Source organism: Barbus barbus (assembly GCF_936440315.1).
Source record: "Barbus barbus genome assembly, chromosome: 47".
NCBI classification, from domain to species: Eukaryota; Metazoa; Chordata; class Actinopteri; order Cypriniformes; family Cyprinidae; genus Barbus; species Barbus barbus.
Window position 1 is genome coordinate 20,163,055 of NC_136725.1, and position 23,288 is coordinate 20,186,342.

Genomic DNA, 23,288 nt, shown 5'->3' on the forward strand with positions numbered 1-23,288 from the left:
GGGATTCCACAAGATTTGTATTTTAAAGCAACCCAGTTTGAAGGGAGCATAGTTTGCTTTTTGGGTAAAAAGAATTTCTTTATATGAAATTCGAATGACATGACAATTAGATTAGACTGTACAGAAATTGAAATCTACACGCTAATACTCATAGTCACGCATTGCTGATGTTGTTAACATTAATAATTTGAGAATAAATTATAACAATAATAATACTTTGCACGGTTTGATGTGATATGAGCTAACCGATCTTTAGATTAAATCACCATTGGTAGCGTGATTTAATGCTTTTTCCCTTGTACTTGTTCAGAGGACAATATACAGTGACAATTCTTATTTGGGTCATGATGACTGACAGCTACACATTCACCTCAAAACATTAGATTAATCCGCGCTGGAGCCGTGCCGGAGCACATTCCATGCTAGCACGATAATTCCGCACACAGCTGCAATTCCAGGTTTTCAAACAGAGATGGCGACAAAGAGGCAAAACCTACGGACTGCAGCTTTAATTTAATATACTACCAATTTATTTTAGCTTTAGTTAATTCTCTGTGTTTTAATTTTTTCGTATCTTTTCTAATAAATCTTAATGAAATATTTATTTTTATTTTTGTCTAGTGACAGCCCTGGGTTTTTTTTTATTTTTATAAATGTCACACTCAGCTAAACATCCTGCATGAGGTCAATCTGCTGCGAAGTCTAATTATTATGACAAAAACTGAGCAGGTCATGGGGCCCGGGGCAGATAATGAGACTGGATGTCATTCTCCAAAAATCCAACCAAAAAAATAGTCTGATATTTCTAAGGCCGCTGCTCAGTCTGTTTTCCAGCCCCCTGCTACTAACCGAGCCTCAGTGTCTTATCTTAGCTGTACTCCGGCATTAATTATAGACCACGCTTGGAAGTCATTTCAGGAGACAGTGCAAATTAAGGTCACGGATGCACATGTGTGATGTGTATTAAGCAGTGCAGAACAGAGCTGAATATTCTTTTTCCCAATCCATGAATAATGCAGGCGGTGTGAGGTAACCACAGAAACATGAGAGTCAGGACAAAAACAAAACAAATAAAAATAAGCTCTGACAGCAAACAGATAAAAATAGCTCTTTGTTAATTAGGTTCCTGTCACTTTGCTAAGTGTTCTGGCACAATATGCTGTAGGAGTTTTTTTGAGACAAACTGAGGCAGAAAAACACTGATTTTCATATTAATGTGCATTGTGCTTCTACACTAGTGAAGCTAAAGCCATAAAATACACTACAGGAAGTGAGCTATCTTGGCATATGTTCTTCCATTACTGTGGCAGAAGTCACTTTTCGTGTGGACGATAGTTTCATTCAATCTGTATAATTAAACTAGATGTGTTATTCTGGTGTAGATACAAGCATGTTGACTGTTGAGTTGTGGGAATAAATGAAAGTTCAACATACATGCACTATATTCACTACATATATTTAAACCCAATTTTTTTATATGTATAGTTTTAAATATATATTTTTTATTTTTATAAAAAAAATTCAGATGTATATTTTTAGATATTTTACATTTTATAATTTTACACTTTTTATGAATTTAGTCATTTAAAAAATTATAAATGGGAACAACAATTATATTTATTATTAGATATAAAAAGTATATATATATATACTGTGTGTGAAAAAGTGTTGGCCCCCTTCCTGATTTTGAAGTTTTTGCATGTTTGTCATACTTTAATGTTTCAGATCAAACTATTTTAAATATTAATCAAAGATAACACAACATGCAGTTTTTAAATGAAGTTTTTTTATTATGAAGGGAAAAAAAAATCCAAACCCACACGGCCCTGTGTGAAAAAGTTATTGCCCCCTAAACCTAATAACTGGTTGGGCCACCCTTAGTAGCAACACCTGCAATCAAGCGTTTGTGATAACTTGCAATGAGTCTGTTACAGCGCTGTGGAGGAATTTTGGCCCACTCTTCTTGGCAGAATTGTTGCAATTCAGCAACATTGGAGGGTTTTCGAGCATGAACCACCTTTTTAAGGTCATGCCACAGCATCTCAATAGGATTCAGGTCAGGACTTTGACTAGGCCACTCCAAAGTCTTCATTTAGTTTTTCTTCAGCCATTCAGAGGTGGATTTGTTGGTGTGTTTTGGATCATTGTCCTGCTGCAGAACCCAAGTTCCTTTCAGCTTGAGGTCACGAACAGATGGCCGGACATTGTCCTTCAGGATTTTTTGGTAGACAGCTGAATTCATGGTTCCATTTATCACAGCAAGTCTTCCAGGTCCTGAAGCAGCAAAACAGCCCCAGACCATCACACTACCACCACCATATGTTACTGTTGGAATGATGTTCTTTTTCTGAAATGCGGTGTTACTTTTACGCCAGATGTAATGGGACACACACCTTCCAAAAAGTTCAACTTTTGTCTCGTCAGTCCACAGAGTATTTTCCCAAAAGTCTTGGGGATCATCAAGGTGTTTTCTGCCAAAACTGAGACGAGCCTTTATGTTGTTTTTGCTCAGCAGCGGTTTTTGCCTTGGATCTCTGCCATGCAGGCCATTTTTGCCCCGTCTCTTTCTTACGGTGGAGTCATGAACACTGACCTTAACTGAGGCAAGTGAGGCCTGCAGTTCTTTAGATGTTGTTGTGGGGTCTTTTGTGACCTCTTGGACGAGTCGTCATTGTGCTCTTGGGGTAATTTTGGTCGGTCGGCCGCTCCTGGGAAGGTTCATCACTGTTCCATGTTTTCTCCATTTGTGGATAATGGCTCTCACTGTGGTTCGCTGGAGTCCCAAAGCTTTACAAATGGCTTTATAACCTTTTCCAGACTGATAGATCTCAATTACTTTCTTTCTCATTTGTTCCTGAATTTCTTTGGATCTCAACATGATGTGTAGCTTTTGAGGATCTTTTGGTCTACTTCACTTTGTTAGGCAGGTCCTATTTAAGTGATTTCTTGATTGCGAACAGGTGTAGCAGTAATCAGGCCTGGGTGTGGCTAGAGAAACTGAACTCAGGTGTGATAAACCACAGTTATGTTTTAACAGGGGGGTTTTACTTTTTTTTTAAGTTAAAAAAGTTTAACTTTTTCACACAGGGCCATGTGGGTTTTTACATTAATTTTTAATTTGTTTAATTTTAAAGTGTGAGTGCATATGTGAATAATAAAAAAATAATAATAAACATTAAAATTAATGTTTATATTTTATTATAGAAATTTTATAGCATTTTATTTAATATCATTAATTGTGTTGTGTGTATATATAATATGAATATAAATTTAAAATTTCATTAAATTTTTTTTTTTATTATTTAAATTTAAAGTGTGTGTGTGTGTGTGTACACAGAATTTAAAGATAGAAAATAAAGTTTTATTTCAAGTTTTCTCATGATTGAAATATATTGAAATAATTTTCTCTAAACAAAGTTTCTTACTGTGTTGGCAGTGGACACCATCGAAGCCAAGTGGACACCTGCACAAATACCCGACAAACGTGTCACCGCGGTAGGTCTCACTGGGTTCACACACCCCTCCGTTGTGACAGGGGTTTGGGCGGCAGGGCCCTGAATGATAGAAACACACAGTATCTGAAATCCGCAGGGTTCATTTGAAGTGCTATTTAAAATTCTACTAGAGTTTATTGCAGGTTGATTTGTAAGTGAACTTGATGCTCAGTGCGCTTGATGATGACATGCACTTTCCCCACAAGGTCATTATTATTTCATTTTTTTCAGCTCAGTCTGAACATCACACTAAATACTGCATTAGCTATAAAAGAAGACTCCAGAAAGTGTGAGTTTCTAATGAACGCTAAGCAGATATTTAAATATGAATTAACTAGTGAATGGAAATCGAGGCTGACATCATTTATGTTCACGGCCCATAAGCCGAACATGAGCCATCTGTTTAATATTCATATCTGGAGTCTCAATGAGCAAAGCGCTCTTGAACCTTTTTTAAAATGAGGACAACAGGCTACAAATAAACAAACTCACCAATTACAGATTGCTCTTCCCAGCCTGATGCTGTTGAAAAAGCAGAACGCATAATTTGTGAGATTCTGACATATTCTATCTACACTATTAAAAATAAAGATTCCAATTAGATAGAATTGGAATCTTTATTTTTGAATTATTTATTATTTAGTTCTTTAAAAACATAATTTCCTGCAATAATTTTTACAGGGGTTAAAAACCGTAAAAATGCTAGAATAAAAACATGATATTCACTCCAAAGATGAAAACTATAATGAAAAATATGAAGTTTTATACAATGCGCTAACAACACAGAGGAACGTTATCACTAGAATCACTTTCAGAATGATATTTTTTTACAGCTGATGAACGATAAAATCACTGACAGCCAATCAGAATCAACCTTTAAAGTGCTCGAGCATTTAAAGCACAACAGTGTTATCGTGCGTTATGATAATATCTTTATTGCTTTAGTTATCTTTAAATTGAACATTCTTGGTGTGAACGTATGAAGTTAACTTATATGTTTTATATGTTGCATTACACTGTATGTAAAATACTCTAAAATATAGATTTTGCAAGTAATAACTATGAATTACTATATCATTTATGGTGAAAAACTCTAAAAAGACATTCAGTCACATTTACATATGATTATATTTTATATTAACAATTTTGTTTTATCTCATTTTTGTTATATAATGCACATTAAGTGTTTGTGTTCAATGTTCTATATTTATAAGCCAAAACTCTAATCTGAAGAATTTACACTAAATTTAAATGAGAATGTACACTGTTAAAAATTAAGGTTCTTTATTGCCATCTATAGCTCTATGAAGAATCTTTAACATCCCTGAAACCTTTCCAGTCCACAAAAAGTTATTTAGTAGAAAAAATGCTTCCGATTATTACCATATTCTACACACTAAGAAAAAAGGTTTTATGGCTTTTAAGAACTGTTCACAGAAAGGTTCTTTGGGGAATAAAATGGTTCTTTCTATTGCATACAAAAACCTACATTTGGAACCTTTATTTTTAAGAGTGAGTGAAATGCCAAACTTAATCTCCAAAAACCCATAACTCAAAATATGATTCTTGATAAAGATTCTTTGCTGAATCTAAGAATCTTTGGAGAAGCTTTACATGTAAGAGTGTGGAGAGTTAAAACATCTAAATCATGTGAACTCATGAATGATATGTTGTCAGATAATGAAGAATACTCATAGCGATGCAACAGAAGAACCATTTTTGGTTCCCCAATGAACCTTTCTGTGAACAGTTCCTGAAAAACAACTTTTTTCTTAGTGTGAAGAATATTTCAATATTCTAAAGAACCTTTATCCAGCGGAAAGGTTCTGTGGATGTTATAGGTTCTTCATGGAACCATGGATGCCAATAAAGAACTTTTATTTTTAAGAGTGTAGGCAAACTCTTAATAAAGCTCAACTACTGTACAGGATCACTCCATACATTTTAAAATGCATTTTAAAATGGCAAGAAATTAAATCTCATGGGCCTTTAGGGTTCTCAAATCCAAAAGGACAAAAACTCACAAGCAACATTTTCATCAGCTGGTGTACTGGGACAGTCAGCACCGTTCTCGCACGGAACCGGTTCGCATACTTCACCTACAAAACATGAAGAGATATAAACAGGAAATGAGCAGATCCTCTTTTCCAAAGACAAGTCACCTCTACAGCTTGGAAATAGTGTGTTGTGGAGTGATGCACGAGAGTTTGTGATGCTATATACACAGCCACGCTGTCGTTTTGGCCTGAATTATTCAGCCACAGGAATCTGGAGAGTAACTTTGAGTGTTTACACAGGTGTCCATGTCGGCCAAACTTTGGAATACACTTAGTGCTTCAGAAGTGCGTAAGGTTAAGTGAGGTGGAAGATTAGAGAAAATCTTTTGTGTTAGGAAAGAAACACGGCTGACGGAGCTGTCTTGTTTCACAGTGATCCGACACAACCTGAGGGCATGAAACTCACAGTGGATTATAGTAGCGCCCTACACACTGCCTTGTGCTTTCCAGTACAATGAATTTCACACTGCCATGATATTTGTTGAGTTACGTGCATTGATACAAAAACACTGGCACTGGAAACTTGTGCTAATTTGATTATGAATAACAGTGAATCGGGAAGGAAATGAATGACTCCTCAAAGCTTACAGTTTTAATGTACCATGGTAATTCAGTTCACACTAAAAAAAGTAGTTATTGCTGCTGGGATAAAACTGTGGTACTGTAACTTCAAAAAGAAAAAAGTCATATACCATAGTTGTTAAGTCAAGTACCACAGTTTGAAGTGGACTACCATTCAAAAGGTTGGGGTCAGTAAGATTTTTCTGTTAAGTGACAGTAAAGACATTTATAATGTTACAAAAGATTTCTTTTTCAAATAAATGCTGTTCTTTTGAACATTCTATTAATCAAAGTTCCTAAAAATGTATCAAATGTATCAGTTCCCACAAAATATTAAGCAGCACAACTCACATTGACAATAATAAGCAATGTTTCTTGAGCAGCATATTAGAATGATTTCTGAAGCATCATGTGACAGTGAAGACTGGAGTAATGATGCTGAAAATTCAGCTTTGATCACAGGAATAAATTACATTTTCAAATATATTAAAATATAAAACAGTAATAATATTTCACAAAGTAGCTGTTTTTAATAGTTTTTGATACAAATGCATCCTTGGTAAGCATAAGAGACTTTCAAAAACATTTTAAAAAATCATACCGACCCCAAAGTTTTGAACGGCAATGTACTACTCAGAAAACAATGTAAATACCATGGTAAATAAATTTGATAATCATTCTGTAGTACCATGGCATATAAAGTTTGAATGAGATCCCATAATGCATTACATATTTTACTGTAAAAACTGTAATAAGATATTTTGGTTGGAAGAACTATGATTTCTAAGTACAGTTTTTGTAAGCATTATAATCATTGTAATAAATTATTGGCATGCAAAAACAACAGGTTTAAAGCTAAAAGCTCTAATAAGTAATATTACTAGTACAACACTAACCCATGCAGGTGATTTCTAATGAAAACTCCAGTCCAAACTGAGTCATTCTATGTAAAGGTCAGCCAGAGATGCACAGTATGACATTTAACACAATCACATTGGGCTCAGCTATTAAAAACACAAGGAAATGTTTCAGGCTCGCAGATGATAACAGTGTTTAGATGACTATTTATTGTGCAGATGACCTCTGGATCACCTTAAAGTAACATCAAACAAATAGCAGCACTGTAACATGCACAAGCAGGCACTTTACTATTCATTGCCATCTTTAATGTGTCAAGCAGCTGTGCTTGCATTAATGTCATGTTTAATTGAGCGTCTGTTAGAGGGCGCTGATAAAATAACCCAACATCTCATTATCATCTCCCTCATGAATTATATCTGAGGACATTTGAATAAAACGCAGATGTCCGAGCTGTGAATAAACGCACCAAACGTTGTCTGGAAGTTCAGATGTGTGTTAGAAACTTGGTTCTGTGCAATTGTGAGGTGTATGTTGAACACACAGAGTTGTGTTCCGTGAACTCACCAGCGGATGTCGGATGTGGGATGGATGCGCCAATGAAGACGACCAGGAACAAAAATAAAGGCACCATCGCAGGGAAACTGGTTCTCCTGTGCAGCCTCGATGCGTCCCGTGTTTCAGCTGTGATGCAGATCTAATGGCAGAGACACTCGCAGATGCTGTGACTCCGAGCAGTGATGCTGATGCTGATGCTGCTTCTTACTGCAGTGATGAAGATGATGATGGAGACTCGACACTGGCAGCACTCTCTGTAGACGCTCCCACTGACCCATTCATTCTCAGAAAAACACAACTTTCATACTTGATGCAGTCTACTTTACAAGACCAACAAAAAGAAATAATAATAAAAAAATTATAATAGAAATGGGGGCCCTTATTTGATCTGATTTCCAATATCCCTGACTGTCACGTGCAAATGTAAAATGTTTTAATATCCCATAAACACAAGATAATATTGTTAATTCGCACAATTATTGTATTAGGCTAACTTACCTGAAAAAAAATTACGTCTTAAATCGTAGATAATCATGTTTTTCCACCGGTGTGCTCTTAATTATTACAAAAAGGTTTATTTATTACACATATTATAGCTACTACTTCATATAGCCTAGCGTATTATTCATATATTTAACCATAAATATTTAAAAGTTGTGTGTCTGTCGCCCTCTGTAGCACAAAGGAGTAAGTAACAGTATTACACAATGATATTCATTCCTCCTCGAATTAATTTATCATTTTAACCCGATTAATGTGCGTATTTCGCATATATTTCTTCTAATACTATGACTTGTTATCAAACCGAGAAAATATTTTCTAGAATATCATATTTTAACAGGCTGTTACCTCAGTAGGCTACTGTAAATCTGTGCTATTTCGCATATTCTGATTATCCGTGCATAATTATACTCATCTTTAATGATTATAAAACCAAGAAAATAGTTTCTATAAAACTTTCTATTGTTATTGTTTTACCTCAGTACTGTAGATGGCCACCGCTGCCTTTAAAAATAAATGAATTACATTTAAATACAAATTAAATTTAAAAGAAACCCTCATATCCATCATTTATTATCATGATTTGACTGTAGCAACAATATCTTTTGTCAGAAACTTGTTACCATGGTAGTTTTTTGTGACGCGACACAAAACGGGCGCGCGCCTCAAGGCAGTCAGGAGCGCGGCGGGCGGGCTCACGCGAGGTGGGAGTGTTTGAGGGGCTGCGCGAGACTTCACAACACAACTCTCAACATGAAACTAGCCAAAGTGAGTGAGACAAAAGTAACGCAAAGCTTCCTTAACATCATCTTTAACATCTCTTCCCAACTTTTTAACACTCCTGCTTCACTGTAAATAAGCCTTAGCGCTCAACTAACCTCAAACGCTAAAATTTTGTGGTGTCAAACTTGGACAGAACCAAACTAAGCTAACGAGCTAACGCACATAGCCGTCAGTTGTATGCAGATTTAACTTTATTCTGTTTTTTATTAGTGTTATTCTAGCCGAAAATGCAGTTCCTCATAATAGATCTGATGTTTATTCTCATATAAAAAAGATCGTGTTGTGATTAGAAAGGCAAAAATGCACTAGCAAAATGTGTACGATACTTCTATCACAATATTTGAGTTTTTCTGACCGTGTTCGTGCTTATTTTCAGATTAGGAGAAAAGCAAACAATGAAGACCTGAAGCTGTCTGTCTCGTGTTAGACCCAAACCACCACAGTGAATCAGAGAAAACTCTCCTAAAAGGGAATAAAGGTGTAGGTTTCAGGAGGGGAAACCCTCCTGAACATTGTCAGCTTTCATTGTCAACATCCCAGGGTGACAATGATGGCAACCCATGGTGGCAGCGAGGAGCCTGATCCCTTTTCGGTTGTGACCCGGATGGCTGGGGCAGGGGGAGATGGGACCACACATTTACCAGCCTGTCGTGGTCAGGGTATACAGATCTCGGACCTGGGCTCAGGCTTGTCCATCCATACCACGGTTTTACCACCTAAACAGCCTCCTGGGTTCACATATTCTGTATTTGGAAAGGATCCAAGACCTGGAACAGTCATGTTTGCCTCAAAGGCAGGTGGTATTAGTGCTGGACCTGTTATATTGGGGTCTTTTTCAGGAGTTGGGAGGGGGATGTCAGATCCTCCACATGAAGGTGCTGTCGGTCGGATAGCATCCACGTCGCTGAGTCCTGAGGTGTGCCTGGCGTCCCCTTCATTTCTTCCGCTGGGCATCGTTGAAGAAGGTGATGCTCTGGATGTGCAGGAAGTTGGGGAGGATGAGGAAGTTGTTTTAACCCTCACTGCGCCACCTCCTAATCAGTGAGTCATGTAATATGACATTATGCATCCAATGAGTGTTGAAAGGGATAGTTCACCCCAAAATAAAAACAATGGTTGAAATATTAGCCTCAGGCCATCTAAGATGTAGATGAGTTAATCCGAACAGACCACACCAAGAATGAGAGTCCAAACAGCTGGTAAAAACATCACAATAATCTACAAGTAATCCACACCACTTCAGTCCATCAATTATCATCTCATGAATTAAAAAGCTGAGTCTTTGTAAGAAACAAAACCATCATTACACTGTTTTAATTTTTAACTGTTGCTTCTCTCCAAAATATAAATCCGTAATCTCACATCAAAATCCACCCACATATTTGTTTAGAACTATTGCTTGATCTGTGCGTATTTCTCTCCTGATTCAGATTCACTGGAGAAAGCAATATTATGAATAAACAGATCCATAAAGTGATGGATTTGTTTCTCACAAACACAGCTTTTCACTTCACAAGATGTTAATTGATGGAGTAGAGTAGTGTGGATTATTGTGATGTTTTTATCAGCTGTTTGGACTCTCATTCTGACGGCACCCATTCACTGTATAGGATCTATTGGTGAGCAAGTGATGTAATGCTAAATTTCTCCAAATCTGTTTTAATAATGAAACTCATCTACATCATGGATGGCTGGAGTGTGAGTCCATTTTTAGTAAATTTTCATTTTTGGTTGAAGTATTCCTTTTACTTTGATCTGTGATAAAAAATAATAAAAGATTTGTAATGGAGTTTGTAACTCGACAGGTGGTATCATGGGAAGCTGGACCGGATGATCGCAGAGGAGCGTTTGCTTCAGGCCAGGACGGCTGGCAGCTACCTTATCAGGGAGAGTGACCGCAGACCCGGCTCATTTGTGCTGTCTTTCCTTAGCATGACCAACACAGTCAGTCATTTCAGGTGTTTGTTTATCTGTTATCTTTGTCTCCAGCTTCAGAATCAAATCACATCTTTAAATTGAACTAATCACGAATGATCATGGCACATCTTTATTTGCAATGTGCTTACATTTTAATCTGAAAGGTTTTGTGTTTAGATAATGAGATGGTGTCTGTGACCTGAGTAATGGATGTTTGCAGGATCATCGCCATGTGTGGAGACTACTACATTGGAGGCCGTCGTTTCTCCTCTCTGTCGGATCTGATTGGTTATTACAGTTACGTGTCCTGTCTGCTGAAAGGAGAGAAGCTGATATCACCAGTCGCTCCTCCAGAGGTAGACATAAAGTGTAAACATTTTGTAGTATTTATTAACAGAAAAATGGACAGTCATTTTCACAATATATTGAAATATTTTCTTTTTGTTTTGTAAGCCTGTTGAAGACCGCAGGAGGGTGCGAGCAATTCTCCCATACACCAAAGTGCCTGAAACTGATGAGATCAGGTCATTTGATTTTGTTATTTTCAAACATATACTATATATAAAATATATAATTTTTTTTTTTTAAAGAAATTAATACTTTTATTCAGCAAGGACACTTCATATTGATCGAAAGTGACAGTATGGACATTTATAATGTAATAAAAGATTTATGTTTCATAAAAGAAAAAACAACTTATCATGGTTTCCACAAAAATAGTAAGCAGCACAACTGTTGTTTTCTTTCTATTGATAATAAGAAATGTTTCTTCAGTATATTAGAACGATTATATTACAATGAAGACTGTGCTGAAAATTCAGCTTTGTCATCATAGGAATAAATAACATTTTGAAGTATGTTCAGAAAGTTTACTTAATTAGACTTCTTGTGCTCACAGTTTCTTCAAAGGCGACACATTTATAGTTCATAATGAACTGGAGGACGGCTGGTTGTGGGTGACGAATGTCCGAACAGATGAGCAGGGTCTTATAGTCCAAGACCTCGTGAAGGAAGTGGTGAGTAGAAACACTGTTTAGAATAAAAAATAAAAAATAAACACATCCATAACTGGATGAATATGTATATATACAGAATTATGACAGTGTGTCCTATATTGACACATTCACAGGGACGTGAAGAAGACCCACATGAGGGGAAAGCGTGAGTTTGATTATTTTGTTTTGATTCCTGTTTGAGTGGTGTTAGTATCCAGTAGTAATGCAAACTATACACTGCATAAAATTAATAGAAATATGTGACCCTAGACCATAAAACCAGTCTTAAGTGTCAATTTTTGTGTCATCATCTGAAAGCTGAATAAATAATTTTTCCTTTGATGTATGGTGTGTTAGGATAGGACGATATTTGGCTGAGATACAACTATTTAAAAATCTGGATTAAATCTAAATATTGAGAAAATCGCCTTTCCAAATGAAGTCCTTAGCAATGCATATTACTAATCAAAAATTAAGTTTTGATATATTTACGGTAGGAAATTTACAAAATATCTTCATGGAACATGGTCTTTACTTAATATCCTAATGTATTTTTGGCTATTGATACAAATATACCCCAGCGACTTAAGACTGGTTTTGTGCTCCAGGGTCACATATGTGATTATATTCATGCCTTATCACTTATGATCTGCTAAACATCATCTGTCTTTTTCAGCTGGTTTCATGGCAAGATCAACAAGCAAGAGGCTTACAACCTACTGATGACAGGTCAGTCCGAAAAAATGTTAAAAAGCAATAAACCGCGTAGGGTTACACCTGCTTAACTCCTGTAATCGCTCTCCCCAGTTGGGCAGGTGGGCAGTTATTTGGTGCGCCCGTCTGACGGCACACCTGGGGACTATTCGCTGTACTTCCGCACCACTGAGACCATCCAGCGCTTCAAAATCAGCCCCACACCCAGCAACCAGTTTATGATGGGAGGCCGTTACTACAACAGGTAAATGTGATTTGTGAACATTGTATGGCTTTTGGAATGTATCAAATCGAGTTTCATGACTCACATTGCTTGTGTTTTCTTGGTTTTGTTTGTACAGTATTGATGACATCATTGAACACTACAGGAAGGAACAGATAGTTGAGGGCCACAACCTTAAAGATGCTTTATCTGTCCAAGTATGTGCAACAACCATTTTTCAAAAACTCTGATTCATTTTATTGATGTTATTGTGTGAATGATTTGAATTTGGGATTTCATCAGCACCAGGAGCAGCTGCTTACTGACACCGTCGAAGGTAAAGAAATCTACAACACCATCCGCAGAAAGACCAAGGATGCTTTCTATAAAAACATTGTGAAGAAAGGATATGTCCTGTTCAATAAAGGTATTGCTAACTTTTCAGTGTAGTTTTACATTGAAGACATTTTCGAAATCACTTTACTAAGAAATATAGTCTTGTGTCTTTTATAGGAAAAGGAAAAAGATGGAAAAATCTATATTTCATCCTTGAGGGAAACGATTCCCAGCTGATCTACTTTGAGAGTGAGAAACGAGCAACCAAACCAAAGGGTTTAATTGACTTGAGTGTGTGTTCTGTGTACGAGGTCCATGACAGCATGTTTGGCAGGTTTGTTTCCCACTGTATTATGCACTGATAATAGTTCAACTTTAGGTTCGAGTGAAATACATTTAGCTATTTTATTTATTTTCTTCTGCAGGCCAAACTGTTTCCAGATAGTTGTACAGCACTTTAGCGAGGAGCAGTGTATCTTTTACTTTGCTGGAGAGACCCCGGAACAAGCTCAGGTACTGAAGCCTTCATTAGCAATGCTGGCTAATACACTTTCATCAGAGTAACAGAGTGTCCAAATGATTTTCTGTCTTGAGCTTAACATATGAAATACTGCATTTGTCAGTCATTTGGTTTCAGTCCTAAAGGGAAATTTCATACATTCCAAATCCAGCTCCATATACACTACTTTTCAAAAGTTTTTGGGTCAGTCAGATTATTATTTGTATTATTATATGTGACCCTGGAGCACAAAACCAGTCTTAAGTCGCTGGGGTATATTTGTAGCAATAGCCAAAAATACATTATATGGGTCAAAATTATAGATTTTTCTTTTATGCCAAAAATCATTAGGATATTAAGTAAAGGTCATGTTCCAAAAAGATACTTTGTAAATTTCCTACCATAAATATATAAAAACTTCATTTTTGATTAGTAATATGCATTGCTAAGAACTTCTTTTGAACAACTTTAAAGGCGATTTTCTTAATATTTAGATTTTTTGCACCCTCAGATTCCAGATTTTCAAATATTGTCTTATCCTAACAAACCATACATCAATGGAAAGATTATTTATTCAGCTTTCAGGTGATGAAAAATTGACACTTAAGACTGGGTTTGTTCTCCAGGGTCACATATTATATTCAGCTAGGAAGCATTAAATTGATCAAAATAACAGTAAAGACTTTTACATTGTAAAATGATATTTTCATATACATTTTTTGTTTTGTTTTTGTTATATTTTGAAATATTAACATAGAAAACTGCTCTTTCGAATTGTACTAATATTTCAGAATATTACTTTTTATTACTGTATTTATTATCAAAAAATTGCAGCTTTGGGGAGCATAAAGGACTTCATTATATGAAGGACTTCAAATATTACAATATCTTCCTGAAACCCAAACTTTTGAACAGACGATGTGTGTATATATTAAAATTAGATCTGTTTGGCTGTAATATTGTCATCTTGCAGCAGTGAGGATAGAAAAATAGCTTTTGTTGAACACTGTAAATATAATTCTGTTCAATTTATTCTTGTTCATTTCTTACACCCTTCAATTGCGTAGGACTGGATGAAATGTCTGCAAACTTTCTGTAGTAACCTTAGGAAACCCAGCCAACCCTGCTCAAACAAACGCATGCGTCAGGTAAACTCTCAGTTGCTTCCTGTTGTTTAATGTCATGAATTCCAGCTGTTACTCACATGTATCTTTACAGGTCAGTAGCTTATTTCTAAATGTTGAGGAGTCTCACCACCTTCCTAGTAAACATTTCACGAACGCCTACTGCAACATTTACCTGAACAGCATTCAGGTTGCAAAAACCCATCTGCGGGAGGGCCAAAACCCTGTGTGGACAGAGGAGTTCATTTTTGAGTAAGCCACTTCCTCAGATATTGATAGTAATTCTATAAAATCAAACGTTTTTATTAATGTTTCTCAATACTCCTGCAGTAACTTATCCAGCGACATCAACAGGTTTGAGATCAGCCTGAGCAACAAGATGAAAAAAAGCAAAGAGAACGATATTTGTACGTTCCTTCTTATTACTTCATGCTCAGACTTTCAAAACTTTCGTATAAGAAATAACATGCGCTCTTCTCCCGCAGTGTTCATGTGCTGCCCTCTGTGTCGGCTACAAAGGGGTCAGATGATTGACGAGTGGTTTCCTCTGAGTTCCCACGTGCCTCTGAAGAACGTGGCGCCCAGCTCACTCCGCCTGAGAGTGCGCTACTCTGTGGAGAAGATCATGCCTGTGGAGGTGTACAATGAGTTAAAAGAGGTTGGCTACATACATGAGTTGATATATAAACAGGGTCAACATTTTACTAAAATTCAGTGACTGGAAAGTTGACTAGTAATTGTCCTAGAATTTACAATGCATTTCAGTCACAATATAAGAACATGAGTCTGACCCCTTCTGATGAAAGTGCAATGATACAAGTAACTGAGGAATTAATGCAATGTTGTGACATAAAAATCTGTATTTTGTGATATTGGTTATTCAACATCACATTATTTAAGGTATCATTGATCATCCTGTCATGTCCTGAAGTCAAGTAATGCACTATATAATTTCCCACAGAATTTCTCTAATAAATATGTAACATTATTATGAAAGCCTATTTCTGCCATGGAATAAAAAAGAAAAAGGTAATTGTGACTTACAATTCTGACTTTTCTCAAGCAATTCTAACAAATAAAAACAGACTTCCAAGATACTGTTAACATCATGGCAAAATATCAACTTGTATATGCAAGAAAAAAGGTCATTTGATTTATTTTTTAGGGGAAAAATCCACAATTACCGTTTTTATTTTTCTATTTTTTTGTGTAAAAATGTCACACTGAGGAAATTTTATTTATAAAAATACAGAGTAATGGCCAGTGAGAAATATTTTTGGCTGTTGAGACCATTGTTATTTTAGTTCATTGCTTATTATTTATAATTGCTGTAAGTATTTTATTAAACATTTTTTGAATGAGATTTTTATATTTCCTTTTGAATTTTAGTTATATATTTTTTTTAGTAATTCTGTTGTGCTTTTGTGATTTTTATTTATTTATTTATTTTTTAATATTACTATTTAGTAGTGCTGGGCAACGATCAATCGCGATTAATCGCATCCAAAATAAACGTTTTTGTGTACATAACATATGTATTTGTACTGTGTATAATTATGTATATGAATACACACCCATGCATATATATATATATATATATATATATATATATATATATATATATATATATATATAAGAAAAATATGTTATGTTTATATATTTACATATAAATTATATTAATATAAATATATACATGTAAATATTTTAAAAATATATACTTTATGTGTGTGTCTTTATATATACATAATAAATATACACAGTACACACACATATATTATATAAACACAAACTTTTATTTTGGATGTGATTAATCGCTGCCCAGCAATGCTATTTAGGTTAGTTTTAGTTTAGTTTAAGTTTTTGTTTATTTCCAGTTACTCATTTTAGTGCTTAAACTTATTTCTGTTAGTTGAGAAGGTAACATTTCAAAATTGTAAGTATTTTATTTAATTTCAGCTGTAATTCAACTAACACAAAAGTTTTTAATAGTTTTAAACACTAATATCCCTGGTAGAGACACATAGTAATTAGTAATTGGTTTATTTTAGAACTGGCAACTCATTCCAGCATATAATATTTGATGTTTTTCAGCTGGTTCTGCTGAAAGAGTTGCATGTGATCAGTGCTTTGGCCCACGTGTGTGGACAGAACCGCACTCTCCTGGCTAGCGTTCTGCTCAGGATATTCAGACACGAGAACCTGGAGGCCCAGCTGCTCAGAGAGCTCAATGACCGTGAGATCAGCGCTGAAGGTACTTGTTTTATTCCTCTTCTTATGCTGCATGACTGAATTCATCAGAATTATTCACAGTTGCTTGTTTTTCCAGATGAAGCGACGACTCTCTTTCGTGCCACCACTCTGGCCAGTACTCTGATGGAGCAGTACATGAAAGCTACGGCCACTCCATTTGTTCATCACGCTCTTAAAGACACCATCCTCAAGATCATGGAGTCTAGACAGTCCTGTGAGGTATTGCTTAGATGTTAACCAAAATCGCATAGAGATCATCATGCTTAAATATCCACATCCTCCTTTTGTAGCACTTAATTTTTTTCCACTGAGGTCCTCTGATAATGTTAGATTAGGTTTCTTGTTCTAAAAAAAATGGACTAAAAACTGACACTTTATCTCACAACTCTGACATTTTTTCCCTTTTTTCCGTATTGTGGAATACAAACTCGCAATTGTTGAAAAAAGAAAGTAAGAATTGTTATGTATAAAAACCTGTCTCAATTACCTTTATTTTTTATTTCGTGGCAGAATTGAGACATATAAAGTGAGAATTAAGATAAAAAGGTTATATGGAAACTCGGAATTAAGAGAAAGGTCAGAATTCTGAATTGCAAGGAAAAAAATCTGAATTGTGAGATAAAAAAAAAAAATACTGAAATAAAAATAATAGTTTATACTTTAAACTCAGAGGTTAAAAATTCTGAACTGTGAGATGAAAAAAAAATACCTTTTTAATTTTTTTTTATTCTGTGGTGGAAACAGTCTTCCATAAAAAAACAATAATTGAATTATCATTATCATCAATTATTTAATTACATTTAATTATTAATTAGATATTAACATCCTCTCTTTAACACTTCGAACTAAACAGAATCTTTAATATTTAAAAATCTAAATTACCTATTATGATTTATGACTGGCTAACATGTTTGCATGTCAAATTATGTTATCAAAAAGCTTCAAAAATGAATGAACCCTTTGAAGCTGATAGATCAATCTTGTAGATCAATCATTTGCCTGCTAAACATATGTTGTTTCCACTGTAAATTAGCTCAATCCATCTAAACTGGAGAAGAATGAGGATGTGAACGTGAATCTCGCTCATCTCCTGAGTATTGTGTCTGAGCTGGTGGAGAAAATATTCATGGCTGCTGAAATCCTCCCTCCGTGAGTCACTGTATATATAAATATACTTCTGCCAATAAATCCTGTGATCCAGCAAGGATATAATGTGAGAGTGATGCCTTTTTTGCAGGACTCTCAGGTTCATATATGGATGTTTACAGAAAGCTGTACAGCAGAAGTGGCCCAGAAACACAACCATGAGAACTAGAGTTATAAGGTATGGAAATGTGTTTTGTCGGAGGACAATATTTGATTTATAATGGATTTAATACAATTAAAATAAAACATTATATTAATTAGTATAAATGTATCGACAGCTATGTAATAAAATGTTTTACAAAAGTATTTTTTTCTTTTCCAGTGGATTTGTCTTCCTCAGATTGATCTGTCCTGCTATAGTCAACCCCAGAATTTTTAACATCATTGCAGGTGAGCTGTGATTGGGCAATTAAATTTGTTCAGTTTTTATTATACAGGCATCAGCAACATTTTGGCAGACTTTAAATATAGAAATGTATACATCAAATACTTGGTCTATTTCTGCAGATCCACCTTGCCCTATCGCATCCCGGACTCTCACCTTAGTGGCCAAAGCAGTCCAAAATCTGGCCAACCTGGTGGAATTTGGTGCCAAAGTAAAATAAAATAAACATTTTAATAGGTTTTAAAGACTTCTGTGGTTCTATATTTGTTGCTTTCTTTAAATATTTAATGTTGTCCCCTCTCAGGAGCCGTACATGGAAGGAGTAAATCCATTCATCAAGAGCAACAAACACAGAATGATCAAATTTTTGGATGAGCTTGGGGTTTGTCAACTTCTCTAAAACTAATTTTACTGCAAATATTGCTGAAAAAAATGTGGTGTAGTAATAATTACAAAGAAACAGCTAGTAACACATTGAATAAAACAAGGATTTTTTTTTGAAGTAGAAAGATTGAAATAGAATTGTCTGCTTTTGAATAATATTTTTTTATTTACAACTTCAAAAAAATTATTATAAGAAAGAAATTAGATGTCCTCTGGGGGGCGCAAATGCTTTATTAGCCACATTTTTCAACACAGAAATACTCAGCAATGAGTTTAAATGGGATTATCATCAAATGTACTTTACTTTGTTGTCTGTATAGAGGTTCTGGACAGAAATTCATATTTGACACTTGCATAAAACATACAATAAACAATATACATACACTTACATATCTCTAAAACACATGAAACACTCATTACCCTAACAAAAAACATGCGAAAAGCCTATTTGTTTATTTATTTATTTACATTTATGCATTTAGCAGACGCTTTTATCCAAAGCGACTTACATTGCATTCAAGTTACAGTTTTTACATTTTTATCAGCTCTTTTTATTTTCCAGAAAACCCCAATGATTTCCTATTCACATGCCCTGTGCAATATGTCTAGTGTGTCTTTACTATTTGCATGCATTTGCTCTTTTCAGAATGTCCCAGAGCTGCCTGAACCCACAGAGCACTTTAACACTGACCTGGCCCGTGACCTCGCTGCCCTCCACCAGCTCTGTGTCACACATTTAGATGAGCTGAGGATACTCAGTAATGAGAGGGGCGCGCAGCAGGTACCATTATAACTTAATAAAGTGTTTAATGATGAAAGCCAGTACTTGTGGTCTCATGTTGGGTGCAATTGTTCTGTTTCTCGCTCAGCACATCTTGAAAAAACTCTTGGCAGTCACTGAACTTCTGCAGCAGACCCAAACTCAGTATGCAGTGACCAACAGCAGCCGATAGACTGCAGGGTTTCATTGTGCTGCACACTTTAAAAGCTTTCATGTGTCTGTTCTATGACATTATAAACCACTTTTGATCATAGACGTCACATTAGACAGACAAGGCAGGGAGTGAATGTTTGTTTACCTGCACTCCCATATTTACAGGATGTTTTCATAAAGAGAGAAAAAAAAATGAAGCAGAAGAAACGTTCCACAGTTGTCATGAAAAGGACAGTGATGTTTTCCAGGTGACAGAAGTGATGTTGTCCAGATTCATAACTACTGTTTGCATTCTGCAGTGTCGAACACTATTACAGTTTTTCCTCTGAAAACAAACTAAAACCACATTTTACCTAAAAATCTGTAATGCTTGACAAGTGGAGAAGGAAAAACGCATGTAAACTAACTGATGCTGCGAAAATCATGCCTTAGAAGACCAAATATGCTTTATGAATTTAAACTCTGACTGGTTTGTTTTCTTTATAAATGTTGTGCTTGAGCAGGCGATCAAGAGAAAGCATCATATCTGATTTTATATATATATGTCCGATATAGGAACTACCAAGAAATGCAGAAGAAGGTATTTTGTATCAAAACTATTTTCATATTTGGAATCATGAAATTGAAAATAATGCTTTTTGCTTTTGAATTTTTCTAAAATGATTTCGTGACAATATGCATAAAGATGTGAGTGAGATTACACTATCAGGTATGCATGCACTCATTTAATGTTCTTGTAAAAATACAGTGATTATGTTTTCTAATATATATATGCAAATAAATCAAAGGAATTTTGTCATTTGTTGGTCAGTTTGATATCTATGAATTTCTTACCATTTTTTTATTTTGGTGTTTATTCTGTGTCCTTTCGATATGTTGTATTTAAAGTGGTGATCTTGCAGAATCCAGGAATAAATCTGAATATTCAGATTAAAGTACATACAAATTATTTATATGACGCAAAAACAGATAACTCCGTTTTTAACGATTTTCAAAAATCAAGTTTTTTCATTGTGCATTCCAATTAATTTCAGTCAAACTGCAGTTGGGTTATTTTGATTAGGTACAAAATTACTAAAACTAACAATAAAAACATGATAGAATAATAAAAAACATGATTTTTGAAAATTAAATAACTGAGTTGTCCGTTTTTGCAAATAAGCTCCATATATGAAGACACATTATCATATATATGATCCACACACACACATATATATATATATATATATAACGCACAACATAAATGGTTAAAACAGACACGACAAATTAAATGAATGTGCTCTGAAATCACATCAAAATACAATACATGTCTGATATCCTGTGACTGGATATAATCATAGTCTGAAGCTTTAAAAAAAGAAATTAAAAAAATCTACAGACTGGCCCTCGAATTTTGGCAAAACTTGTGTAGTTAATCCAACCTTAAGATCACAAAATATATAGTCATCTTTATTTATATAGCGCTTTTAACAATACAGATTGTGTCAAAGCACTTAACAGTATCAAATTGGGGGATAGAGTGTCAGTAATGTATAAAAATAAGATTAAACACTCAATTTTCAGTTAAAGGCATTTCATTATTGAATTCAGTGATGTCATTGTCTAGATCAGTTTAGTTTAAATAGGATCTGTGAAATCAAATTGATGATAATCACTAGAGATCAAGTGTTATAATATATATTTTAAGTAATAACATATAAATATAAAAAACTGAATTCTCTTTAATGTATTTACAAAATAATAATGTTCAGAATTTTACCTCTAGATGGCATCATTGTACTTCATTCACCGAATCAATGACTAGAAAACGAGTCCTCTGTGCCTAACAAGTGCTGTTAATTCTGCTTTTATCACGCGTTCACAATAAAACATAATTGCATCATTGAAATGTAATATACAAACATATTTTAATAATGCAAATTGTTCAATCCTTCCGATAGAAGATATAGTCCTGGACATTAATGTTAATATACTATGGCCCGGTTTCACCAGGATTAGGCCATAGTTCAATTAGGACATTTAAGTCATTTAAAAAAACAAAAACATTACTGGTGTACATCTTGAGACAAAACAAAGGCACTGATATATTTTAAGATCAGTCGGTGCAAGTTTCTTTCATTTGAAACAACTCAGACATGCATTTTAGTCTGGGACTAGTCTTAAGCCTTGTCTGTGAAACCGGGGGTATACGTTATATAACTATACGAAATGTTTTTTAAGGTTTCTTTTTGTCTAGGTGTTTTAACGTAACTCAACTCCAACTATCTGTTTTAAAAACATTGTTAGCTGTAGATAAGCGCGTTTATTCACACACTTCTAGGACCTTATTTTTCATTTTGTAATGACGATATTTCTCCGCGCTCAACCCCACAGGCCCTGACTCCGGTGGAGGGATTTAATTGTCCTGTGACGAGGCACAATAGAGATTACAAGCACCCACCGACAACACAGTTGGTCAGCAGAAGGGACTCTATATGCTTCGTATTCCTGCCTCAGTTTTCTCTTTATGTTCCTCTTCAAAGGGCCCAAACAGAGCCCAGCAGGTTCGAGTAAAGAGACCTGAAAGAACGTCGTCCTACTAGGCCTAATATTTCAGCCAGGGAACAAACTATTAACATTTTTTCCAAGCAATGATTAAATCAATGTCAGCACAACTAAAATCCACACAAGATCAAATGAAAAGAGCAGAAAATGATACTGCCAATATAAAGCACAATTGAGAAGACGTTATCCATTTCAAAATGGAAAATCTTACATTTCCAGTGGATATGTAAGTTGATAATGTAGATGCAGTGTCTGAGGCAGAGTATGAAAACTGCAGCGAAGAAAATGTGATCAATAACTCTAATGATTGATGGAATGTGGAAATGCAACGTCTATAAATATCTTTAGCCCATGACCTCGTGCCCAGTGGACTTCATATGTCAGACCCCGTGCCCTTAACCACTCTACTGGTTTTGTGAACTAAAGGAGGACAAGGTCTATTTTCAATTATGGGTTTCGGCCCCTCTGACACAAACCATTTAACCCCTGACCTCCCTTAGGGCAGCCGGACTGCCTACCGCTGGGCCGAGCGTTACTGGCACCTTGTAAAGCATACGCTCTGAATGACCAAAGTACCGCGAGCAGCTGCCCTCTCACTCCACGCACTAACAACCTGCCTAATCCATTGAAGTCAAAACCAACAGACCTGCCCTCCACTTCAGGGGACTAGTTATTGAACCCTTTCTGAGTTTACAACGTCCCGCTGGCAATGCAGAACTGACTTATTAATGAACTGTTTGTTCTATTACGGAAAACACATACAATTTTATTATAGTATATTGACACTTCAGATTGGTAAATACACATGCAAACTATTTTTAAGTAGCCTAATATTTGGTGTGGGCAATTTAACACTGCAAAATGGATGGATTCTAGGTAAAGCAGTGCATTGTGGTTAATTTTGAGAGCACACTTCCCACAAGAGCTGGAATTAGAACAAGCAGGATTTTAGGACTCTGGGAACATAATGGTGACACTGTCGTCAGCCATTCAATTGCCATTCAATACATAACTATTGCTCACAGATGGTTTTAACAATATGTTAA

The 23,288-nt window shown here is 35.4% G+C and overlaps 2 protein-coding genes across 2 annotated transcripts in view; one reads left to right on the forward strand and one right to left on the reverse strand.

Annotated features, from left to right (window-relative positions):
- The window catches only part of LOC306865461 (EGF-like repeat and discoidin I-like domain-containing protein 3), a 31,779-nt gene extending 23,124 nt beyond the window's left edge, over positions 1-8,655 (reverse strand). The window contains exons 1-4 of the mRNA XM_079410064.1: positions 7,538-8,655; positions 5,519-5,593; positions 3,987-4,016; positions 3,426-3,554 (exon numbers count right to left, since the gene is read on the reverse strand). Of these exons, the coding sequence (XP_079266190.1) occupies positions 3,426-3,554; positions 3,987-4,016; positions 5,519-5,593; positions 7,538-7,604 (301 nt within the window). The 5' untranslated portion in view covers positions 7,605-8,655. The remainder of the gene's footprint in view (positions 1-3,425; positions 3,555-3,986; positions 4,017-5,518; positions 5,594-7,537) is intronic.
- A 50-nt stretch (positions 8,656-8,705) lies between these two features.
- LOC306865662 (ras GTPase-activating protein 1-like) lies at positions 8,706-20,630 on the forward strand. Its single transcript, XM_079410404.1, has 26 exons — positions 8,706-8,797; positions 9,189-9,853; positions 10,618-10,770; positions 10,950-11,085; positions 11,183-11,253; positions 11,628-11,745; positions 11,859-11,890; positions 12,401-12,453; positions 12,532-12,682; positions 12,780-12,858; positions 12,944-13,067; positions 13,154-13,310; positions 13,402-13,489; positions 14,543-14,623; positions 14,694-14,851; positions 14,930-15,006; positions 15,085-15,257; positions 16,691-16,850; positions 16,926-17,068; positions 17,883-17,998; positions 18,087-18,173; positions 18,318-18,385; positions 18,503-18,591; positions 18,685-18,762; positions 19,411-19,545; positions 19,634-20,630. The coding sequence occupies exons 2-26, from the start codon at positions 9,360-9,362 to the stop codon at positions 19,715-19,717; spliced, it is 3,105 nt and encodes a 1,034-aa protein (XP_079266530.1). The 5' UTR covers positions 8,706-8,797; positions 9,189-9,359; the 3' UTR covers positions 19,718-20,630.
- The last annotated feature ends 2,658 nt before the right edge of the window (positions 20,631-23,288 follow it).

Excerpts from the sequence above, each read along its gene's own strand:
- LOC306865662 (XM_079410404.1), top strand. The coding sequence starts at position 9,360 with ATGATGGCAACCCATGGTGGCAGCGAGGAGCCTGATCCCTTTTCGGTT. Across the intron at positions 11,891-12,400 it reads GACCCACATGAGGGGAAAGC|CTGGTTTCATGGCAAGATCA; the intron begins GTGAGTTTGATT and ends TGTCTTTTTCAG. Across the intron at positions 15,258-16,690 it reads TGTACAATGAGTTAAAAGAG|CTGGTTCTGCTGAAAGAGTT; the intron begins GTTGGCTACATA and ends GATGTTTTTCAG.